Here is an 11102-nt window from a genome sequence, read left to right as displayed (position 1 = left end):
GGTTGCCTCTCCTTTGTTGATTTGGGTTGTAGGAGTTGTTTTGTGGGCATTCTCGTTGCAAGTGATCAGTTTTACAGCATTGATAATAAACCCCTAACCCGGCCCGAAACTTACCCCCATGTATTTTGCTGCATTTTAGACAAGGAGTGCTTTGTGCATTATTTGGATTTCTCGTTATTTGCCCTTGCCCCAAATTATTGTTGTTGTTGTTGTTGTTGTTATTGTTACTCCTTTTACAAGGTCCTTGATTTCTACTAGAGTGAAAACCTTGTGACATGGACCTCTTTCTCTATTTGAATATTTCTACACTCCTTTGTATACTTTCTTCTGTCACCGTTACTTTGTTTACCAATTTGGAGAAGTTTTCGACTTCGAGTACTGCTACCAATTCATAAATCCTTGAGTTCAAGTCTTGTTCAAACTTTTGGGTTTTCTTTGATTCGTCCAGAACCAAATATGATGCAAACCGTTATAATTCATAAATTTTGTCGCATATTATTGTATGTCCATATTTCCTTATTTTAACTCCAAAAACTCATTGACTTTAGCATCTCTGGTGGTTTTAGGGAAAAATCATTCAAAGAAAACTTCCTTAAAACGCTCCCACGTAAGGATTGTTGGATTTGGTCTTTCCTTTAGGAGTAACTTTTTCAAGTTTCACCAATGTTTGGCCTCACCAGCCATTTTATAGGCAGAATATAACACCTTTTGTTCGTCCGGGCAATGAAGAACTCGTTGTATTTCTTCTATTTCTTCCATCCAATCTTCTACAACAATTGGATAAGCTTTTCCCTCAAAAGTCGGAGGGTGCATTCGATTGAACAGCTCAACCGTACAACCTTCATGGGTTGGTGGACCATTCCATTCCTTATAATTTAGCAGAAATTCCGCCATAACTTGTGCCATATCATACAACACCGTAGTAGCATTGATGTTGTCTCCATTGCAAGTCCTTATATTATTCTTGTTTCCTTCAACACTCACATTATTGTTCTTCAGGTCTATTCTGAGAGAAATGACCTGAGTTATTTTAAAATCATAATCTTATCTTTAAAGTTTAATTAAGGTTATAGGTAAAATAAAAACATCCTAATATAGCCGATCTTACTCACATCATGATTTATGTCTATGCTTTGGTAAAACTATTTCCTAAAGTTTACAGAACTTATAACCTATATCTCTAATACCGAATGTAATACCCCAAACCTCAAAGGGTCTGAGATGTTTACTGTTTACCATTGATTTACAACGAAAATAAATAAAGTCAATTATTATTAAACTAGAGTGTTAATTAACCATATTACAATCATTTATTCAAAAAGAAAAAAAATTACACAAACATAATCATCTGACATCTTACTAATATTTCTAATCAATTTTTCTTTTTCTATTCCCACCTACATGCTTGATATGTCTGCTTTCTTATATGCCCTTCAGAGTTATCTGAAATGTAAAATATGATTGGGACGAGACGACGCCCAGTAAGTAAATAAAATTATTATTAGTGTGTGACCAAAATGAGTTTTTATAATTTCATAAAATAATATTTAATACTATAACTTTAAAACTGCTTTTAAAATAAATGTAAATTTAAAATTTTCTATATAAAACTTTTACTATTAACTACAGCAATAAAATTTTATACCTATATACTGTAACTATTAAATTAAACTTTTAACTTTAAAACTATAACTATAATATTTAATTATATACATATAGATACTTTTCCTTGTGCGTTTCCTTTAGATCATCATTTAGGCACAAGAATGACCCTGCTTTTATTAACATTTTCCTTCAAATCATTAATAACTCTCTACACGTAATTAAATATGTCTATACATATATTGTAAAAATCACCCTTAGATCTGTTAGCCGTAAGTCATATTTCTGTTAGTCGTAAGTCATGTTTACCCCCATGACTAGGTTGTGCGGCCCAAAGACTGAACTTAACTGGTTGACCGACCAAACTAAATCAACGTACATAATCATTAAGTGAGATTTTTCTAATTAAACACTGGTCCGACCCAAGTGTGCACTCAGGAGAAATCCACTATCATATAAAATCACTCTGTAAATAGTGTAGGTGCACTCTAATCCGTTTAAACTTTAAGCTACGGTACCAAACATTCATAATTTTTTGTATCATCTGAACCATAAGGGGTTTTGAAAATATCTTATTTTATAATTTATAAAATTAAAATAATATCATAAAAATTTTATTTTTACTTATATTTTCGTAAAATACACAACGTAAAAATCAACTCATATCATCTTTACTCATATTTTCGTGAAATATGCAATGTAGAAATAAACTCATGCCACACAATTTTCATGTTAAAAATATTTTTTTGAATAGAAATTAATGTTGTAAAATCCCTGAATGGTTTAAAACATTTCTTAATTCAAAAATAAACGCAAGTATATTAAAAATAAAACTTGTATAATTAAATATGCATAAAAATTAACTCGGGAGAATTTTATGAAAGTAACTAATATAATCAAAATTTACATACAAATAAATTCGGGTATAAATTTTAAATAAAAATCTAACATAATCAAATTGACTTACCTCTTACTTAACCTTGTGATACAGTTACAATGAATATCTCTAAAAATGAGATTGGAAAGAGTAGGTGTGTAACGCCCCGACCCGCCACATGGGCCCGGGGTGCTACTTTAGTGACGTTTGTGTACCTGATACCATAATTAATAGTATAAATGCATCGAAAATAAATAAAATAGTCTCCATAATCTTTTACCGGAGTTCTATGTTACTAATATACATTAGAGTCTCCCGATGCTCATAATATAAACCGTAATACAATACCAAAACTAATTCAGTCCATACACCCATAATACATACTCAAGGCTTCAAACCCAACCTAGATACAGAAGAGTTCTTACTAACACTCACAAAAACTAACTGGCTATCAACCCGCCACGGAGTTTGCCAAACTCGACCTCGAGATGGTCCTAAAAAGATAATTTGTATATTGGGGTGAGACACTTCTTGGTAAGGAATATTAAGTTAACGTTAGTGTGTGGTCAATATGCATTTGGTGTTTACTGAAAATGTTCATCATTCATTTAACCGAAAATAACTATTTTACATTATACTCACTTTACATGGTTGAAAATACTCATCTCATTACCATAGTATAAACAGTTCAATAAATAAGTAACCTCACTTACATAAATCAACAAATATGCATAAAAGACATTCCCTGGGACTAAACATCATTTACTTCTCCCATTGTACGAGTCATGCGGCCCGAAAGCTAGACTAAATTTGGGGTGATCGACCTAGACAAAGTCAAATTATACGTCTACATCTAACTCCGACTACGCAGGCATTCGCAACTCGCTTGCGGGATTCTGATTGCCCTACCACATCCTAAAAGTCTGGACTTCCATGAAAGATACACCCTCTACTGAGACTAATCAACTGATACCACCCTACACTTTCATCTATAACAGTGTGAGCGCATATGACCAAATACTAAATCTCTAGCAATGGTACCGTACTCATAACATAACTGGTCCTTAGGGTTCCTAAAACATATCGTGTAATCTAAGTAATAAAAGTTGTACTTCAACTCATTTCATATAAAATCTGTCATATTATAAAACTCAACCCCCGACCATCATATACCTCTTGGCTCACAGCCGCTATATCAAATCCTGACCCTCGGTCGTCATATACAACTTGGCTCACAGCCATTATATCAAATCCCGACCCTCAGTCATCATATAAAACTCGACTCACAACCGTTATATCAAATCCCTATATTTTCACAAGCAGTTCTAGTATTTCACAAACATTTTCAAATTCGATTATAAAATAATATCTACATATCATTCACCTGCCACACAAATTTCAATACTTGAACATAACCCATAGGCAACCAAGAAAACATAGTATATTCGGTTTAAAAGATAAAATCAAACTTCCCACCATTCATTTTTACTCAAAATATCATATCGTATATCCTAAGTTTGAAAAAACCCATTTTGAATAGTCGATTTTCAAAGTAACAACTAAAAACATAAATATACATGCCCAAAATACATTTCAACTGGTTCAAACTCATTAAAGCGCTAACTTAACTTAATCTTCTTACCTGTTTATGAAAAAGAAATCGAAACGGACAGAAAAACCAAAACCCTAGCTTTTTGAACCGGTAGAAACTCGAGATCCTACGAGCTGGGAAGAGAGAGAGTGATCCAGGAATAAGAGAGAACCCATAGGAGCCTTTTAGTGAAAAAAAAAAAAAAATTAAACCCTAGCAGAGCCTAAGAAGAGAGGATTTTGAAATTTCAAGAAAAAATGAACTCATTTCTATTTATAGGTGGGCAGCCCAGGAGAAAACCGTTGACGATTTTCCTTGTATCCATAAAACCGTCTACGGTTTTATGGTTAACTCACCCAATTGACCCAAAACCGGCGACGATTTTTCTCCTGCTTTCTGAAACTGTCGACGGTTTTGGCCCTGCCAAAACTAACTTTTTCCTTTTTCTTTTATTTTCCTTTATTTTTTTTATTTCTCTCTTTTAAAAAATATTTTCTTTTATTTTTCGGGTTTAGGTTCCTATAAGGTAAGTAAGAATTTTAATTATAACAAAAATTCTCTCACCATCACTAATTCTTTCACTCACTAATCATTCTTCTTACTTTAAAATTTTTTTGTGAAAAATAAAGGTTGAGAGTTTCATATTTATAGGAAAATTTTTAAAAAGAAAATAGAATTTGTAAAAGTGTGGAAATAGAGGTGAAATTATAATTTTTTTTTAAAATAAATGAATGAACAAGGAATGGACATGGGATGGGCATGAGATAAGCTTGGGATGAAAGGTATGGGATGGGCATGGAGGTATATGTGAGGAAAATGGGAGTGCTTGCCGACACTCCCATTTAATTAATTTTTAATTTGTAAACGTATTTATAGGAAAATTTTTGGGAAAAAAAATGTAATTTGTAAAAGTGTGAGGAGATTGATGAAATTATAATTTTTTTTTTAAAATAAAAGAATGGGCAAGGAATGGGTATGGGATGTGCATGGGATAGGCTTGGGATGGGAGGTATGAGATAGGAATGGGGGTACATGAGGGGAAAATGGGAGTACCTGTCAACACTCCCATTTAATTAATTTTTAATTGATTAATTAATTAATTAATTTTTAAAATCATTATTATTATCATTATTATTATTTTTAAGTTATATTTTATTATTATTATTATTATTATTATTATTATTATTATTTTGAAAAAGAATTAAGTTTGAATTGCGAAAACTCATGTGAACCTCACATAGTCTTGTGAGTCCCACACAATTTCGAAACACAAGTGGGTCTTACGTAACACTAATAGTCTTCACATGATTTTATGGGCTCTACATAGTTTCAGGACTCATGTGAACCACACACGGTCTTGTAAGCCCCACATATGATACTTATAATAATAATAATAATAATAATAATAATATTATTATTATTATTATTATTATGTCAGTAAAAATATTATTTTATGTATATGTACTTATTTACGTATACAAACAATGTCTATCATGTTTATCCTATGAAATTCCATTTTGATCAAATCGACCTCCAGGAAGCGACTGAGTCGCAATAGTTTCTAAACACTTGTTTAGACAATGTATTTATTAGACATCAAACATGAAATCTAGATTTTAACAGAGAAACACTTTCGTTTTGATATTAAATAAATGACCATTATTATAACTCTATATTTTTGGGGTTATTACATATCGCATGACATTGTTGTTTTCCTTGCTAGCTCTTATGCATTGGCATCTCCTCCTGCGGATCATCTCCATATGTGCTTTGCATCAATATTTTTTTTCTCATCATCTCCATCTTGAGGGGGCGTGTTAAAAGAGGTATATTCTTGATTTATTAGTTTAGTTAATTGTTTAGTGAAAGTTATTATTTGATTCTTGAGTTGTTCAGTTCGGTTATGAGTTATTGTATATATAATCTTCTCCTTTAATACAATTCCGGAATATACATTTTATTTATTTAGTTAAAGGGAGTGATCATATTCAAATGGTCCAAATGATGACAAATGGTCAGAACTTCATACCCATTCAAATTCTATGAGAGGTACACAGATATAGAATGAAGAAGAAAAGAAATATAAGGAGAATCAGTTGTCTTTGACTCTTTTGAATTAAAAGATGAAGAAGCAGATAAATAAAAGAAATTGAAAAAAAAAAAAAAAAAAAAGGACAGAAAGAGAAGGAAGATATTATATTATATAACAAAAGCGCATACGACAGGGATTCAAGAGTACATCCAGAAAAGCTCCAAGAAGCGTCATAGCCGTTACGGGACTTGACCAAAGAGCAACGTGTATATTCACAACATTTGCGTTATGTAATATATGTCTTTATTTGTCTTTTCCTTATTATTCGACAAGAGTTTCCCAGCTCTCTCCATCCAACAGCTCACCGGAAAAGATGCCACGGCCTTCCCCCACCGGAAAATTTAGAGTCATTGCAGCTTCCGCCCATATGGACTGGTCGAATTCCGGCATGCTCACAGTCAAATTCCTCCAAAGCCCATCACTTCCGTCCTCGTCCGCCCCAAATTTCTCATCGGCCTTCGCCGGTTCTTCCCGATTCTCAACAGGAAAAGCCATGGCGGACTCCTTGTCCCGATAGCAGGCCAGATTCTGCTGACGAGTTCCGTTTCCAATTTGCACCGGGGTCGTGATCTGGGAGCTGGAGGAAGAGGATGGAAACTGAGCAGGCTTCAGACGAAATCCCGGCAAATTGAGCTTTGCGGACGGGCCGAGGAGCTTGAGCGCTGCCGCGTCGTAAGCCAGGGCGGCTTCATGGGAGGTGTCGAAGGTGCCGAGCCAGAGTCGAGCGCCGCGATTAGGCTCGCGGATTTCAGCCACCCACTTGCCCCAAGTCCTTTGCCGAACTCCCTTGTAAGTGCAGAGGGCATTCTCGGGGCCTCCTTTGCCCCTCATGCAACCCTTTTTTGAGCTCGACTGCAGCTTCCTAACCTGTCTTCTCTCTCCCGTACCCATGGCTGGCTTTGACATTGGATTTTTTCTTTTTTTAAGCTCAATCCCTATTTATAATTCCCAGCAGTGAAGGCATCATTAACTCACAATGGATGACTACTGCAGAGGTTCCTGAAACGTGTCCGTGAGAGGGTTTTGGGGGATACTTGGCAGAACAAAGCTGTATGATCGTGTCATCAGCCAGCTTGGGCTTTTTTTGGTTCTTGGACACACTTGGGCTAGGCGTTTTTTTGTGCAAAGGCTCAGGTGGCAGCAAGGGAGGATCGAAAGTGTAATTTGCTTTGGATAGGGGGCAGGTTTGATAGTCTCAGCTAAGCGCAAATCAGGGGAGAGGCGAATGGCAAAACAACCAAAGAAATTCAAGAGTGAAGACAAGTGAGATGATGCTGAAGTAATACTAGAGAGCCTCGTTAATATGTGGGGAGAGAATACAGGGGGGGTGGAGAGGCTTGCAAGTCAGAGACATTGTCCTGGTATCTCTGGCTTGGGGTTCATGCACCCAAAGAACAGAGGGACCCACTGGTTTGGACTCGGTGCCAAATCGACTGCATTAACTCATGCGAGTCTTGAATATGAAGTATGAAACTAGGGGAAATTCATTGAAACTGGGAGCACAGCTTTGGTGGGTGTAATGGGATTTTAAAGAAGCCAACAGGGAAGCAGGTTGAGCAGCTAACAGAGGTCGCTTAGCGTGCACATATAATGTTTGATAATATTGTTAAAAAGGTTATTTTAGTCTTTTAGTATTTTTGTTAAGTGTGTCAGTGTATTAATTAGTGAGAGTTAGTAAGAATGTTATTGTCATTAGAATGTATTTTATTTGAATTACAAATAGAGAAACTGAGAAAGGGGTCTATCTTCAAGATAGGTCATTCATTTAGAGTGTGTGATCCAACCCAAACCATATAACACTCAACCATAGTAGGAAAACACCTTCTCCTTCTCAGATCCACTTCCATCCTCCATTGTTTCATGAAACCAACCATATAGTCCAAACATAACCCTCTAAAGCCTAACCCTACCAAACCCCATTGCTAAAAGTGCCCCACACGCCAAGAGTCTCAACCCCACACGGTGGCACACGTGAAAGAGATTCCGACCACCTTTTTCTGATTTTTTTTTTTTTATTCTGTCGTGTTCTAATTCCTTTCCTAGACCATATTATCAAGCTATTCGACACGTATCAAAAGATCCAACCTTTTTTGACCATGCACTCATGGTAATTCGTTAATTATTGTTTGGTGTTCGTAAAAGCTTTTTTTGTGATTTCTTGGAGCAATGGCAGTGTTTGTAAGTTGAGTTGTGAGGTTGTCACAATGTTGTATCAGTTGGTAAGTAATTCACCTCGTCCATGATTGTTTCGGTGCTTTACATTGTTTGTTGTTGTCTCACTTGTGTTTGATTATACTCCTTGTTTGACATTGGTGTGGCTGCTAGTTTGTGAGTGTTGGGATGGAGTCTATGAATTCCAAAAATATGTTTCCTTCATCGCTGCCATGGATTCTAAGGTTGTTCAATTTTATTCAACAGGATTAAGAAAATCTAACCACTTGCTCCAATCTGATCCTTCTAATGAGAAGAGAAAAAAAGTGTGGTTCAAGAAGACGCCTTGATGGTTCCTTTTTATGGAATTTGATGGAGACCTTGATTGCACAGATGGACATGCATCTAGATAAGTGCAAGGAGATGTGGGATTATGTCAAGCTTCTATACTCTAGTAACATTATACGTATTTATAATTTATCCCAAGGGTACTTTCAATTGCAACAAGGAGATAGGAGCATTGCAAATTATTTTGATTAATTTGGAGAGATGATGGTATTTATGAGGAGCTTAATGTTGTGCAACCTATAAAAACATCTATAAGTTGCAAAAGCAGAGGGAGCAAATGACAGTTCTTTGGGTTCTAGCAGGCTTGAGACTTGAGTTTGAGGCAATCGGCTTGAGACTTGAGTTTGAGGCAATCCAGTCCTAGAAACTTAGTAGTGCAGAGTTGCCATCATTTGTCGATGTTTATCCTTAAGTCCTTCATGCATCCTTTAGCACACATTCTCCTACTCTTCCATCTGGCTTTGAGAGGACAACCTTTACTATACAATTGTAGAATTTATCGAGGTGGTTCAAGCGATCATGGTGTTGCCAATGCATCCATCATCAACTCTACAACTTTGGGGGTAGCAAATGCAGCCACCACTTACTCCACACCGTTGGGGCCAAGTAGGGGCCAACATACTATATCTATCTCATCAGAGGAAAAGTATATCAAGTTCCAGCAGTATTAAGCATCACAACAAGTTTCTCTTCCAATTGCATCTCTTACCCTAATAGGTAATCCCACAACATGTCTATCATCTAGCACTTCTTGTGCTAATTGTGACGCCCCAATTTTCATACCTTTTTTTTTTCCATATAAATAGCATATATAACCACATATCGGCCACCTCAACCGCTGATACCGTAATACATAACCCGACCCGAAAGTGGGTACCGGGTATACAATCATACTCATACACAACCCTAATAGCGGTAGTCATTCCAAATATATATATATATATACATACCACAGCGAATACACATACCAGAGTACTACCATCCATATATACAAGTCTAATACATAAACCTTTAGGGGAATCAAACCTCCCAAACTCAAAATACTCACCCTGTCTACCCAGGGTATCTGCTCCCCTCTATCTCGGAGCTCTATCATCAGGTCTATCTCGATTTCTTGAAATATTTAAATAATTAGGTGAGACACATCTTAGTAAGACGGAATAAATTATTTACAGTATATGGCAGTATAAGATTTGTTATATCATATCATATATTTGTTTCAATAATAATATCTTCTAAGAAAATAAATCATTTCCACAATCATAATCATATAGGTATAAAACACAAGCTTTCATAAGCTTTTACTTCCATTTCCAAAATCATTCGTTCGTAACCCAAATTTACTGGAAAAATTCCTGAGAATAGGGAAGCTTACCCACTCATACAAGTAGCTTCCCTTTGCCCTGATATAGTTTGCATCCTAACCCAATTAACTCGGGTTCAGCCACAACTGATACTTATCAGAACACTCACCTTACTCAGTAAGCCCCCAAGCGGTGTATTTTACTTCGCTTTAATTATTTATTAACTCACACTGTTCATTTCTCATTTTCTTTCTTATTACATTTCCATTTTTGTTTCATTTCCACTTTCATTTCATTTCCATATCTAGCTCATGAGTGTCCCTAGTTACCGATACATTTGTGTCTGTACTCATGGCTGCCCTGAGGATATCTCTCCACGTCATGCTTCCCCCCCATGAATAGGGTTGTGCGGCCTGAAGGTTGGACTTAACCGCGATTAGTCGACTCAGTTAGGTCAAATAACATCATATATCTTGTGTCTGTATTACGACTGGCCAGCCAATAGCCCTGATCCGGACTCAGGGAGCACTACAATTCTACTATATACAACTCAGTATACTATCACGCCACACGCTCCATAAGTCCGTGTGGTTGCCCTAACACCATTAGCAACGACACTGTGCTCAATATCACTGCCCATCATTAGGATTTCCATATCCATCCATCCAGGTTATCACTGTCACATACCAGCAATCATTATATGGTATCGACATTTCATCAATCACATGTTTGTATTCATATTTCATAATTTAACATTTCAATTCTCATCATTTAGTATTCATATTGTAGAATTTTGCATTGCAATATTTACATTTCACAAATTCACATTTCTAATAATCATATTTCTCATATTCACATTTCTTATAATCATATTTCTCATTCTCACATTTCATATTCTCATACCAGTAATCACATATCATTATTCGCATTGCAGTATTATCATTGCAATGTTCACATTTTCAATATTCACAACTCATTTCATCATTTCAACAGTATTTCATCAGTTCAATATTCAATCATCTCATAAATACAAATATACCTCTCAATACACGTATTTCACATTTATCCATAAATCATTTTCATATCTTATAAGATATACATTTTTCAATACATTCCACTTTGATCATTTTTCCCCAT

General features: G+C 35.6%; 1 protein-coding gene across 1 annotated transcript; it reads right to left on the bottom strand.

Annotated features, from left to right (window-relative positions):
* Positions 1-6247: 6247 nt before the first annotated feature.
* Positions 6248-7924, bottom strand: LOC131163103 (dehydration-responsive element-binding protein 2D-like). Its single transcript, XM_058119836.1, has one exon. It carries the CDS (start codon positions 7066-7068, stop codon positions 6424-6426), a length of 645 nt encoding a protein of 214 aa, XP_057975819.1. The 5' UTR covers positions 7069-7924; the 3' UTR covers positions 6248-6423.
* Positions 7925-11102: the final 3178 nt, after the last annotated feature.

Source organism: Malania oleifera, chromosome 8 (genome assembly GCF_029873635.1).
Source record: "Malania oleifera isolate guangnan ecotype guangnan chromosome 8, ASM2987363v1, whole genome shotgun sequence".
NCBI lineage: Eukaryota > Viridiplantae > Streptophyta > Magnoliopsida > Santalales > Ximeniaceae > Malania > Malania oleifera.
The sequence above is the reverse complement of the archived record's forward strand: the minus strand, read 5'-3'. Positions and strand labels throughout refer to the sequence as shown.

What these genes read in the sequence shown, in the direction of transcription:
- LOC131163103 (XM_058119836.1), bottom strand. Translation starts at nt 7,068, where the DNA reads ATGTCAAAGCCAGCCATGGGTACGGGAGAGAGAAGACAGGTTAGGAAG.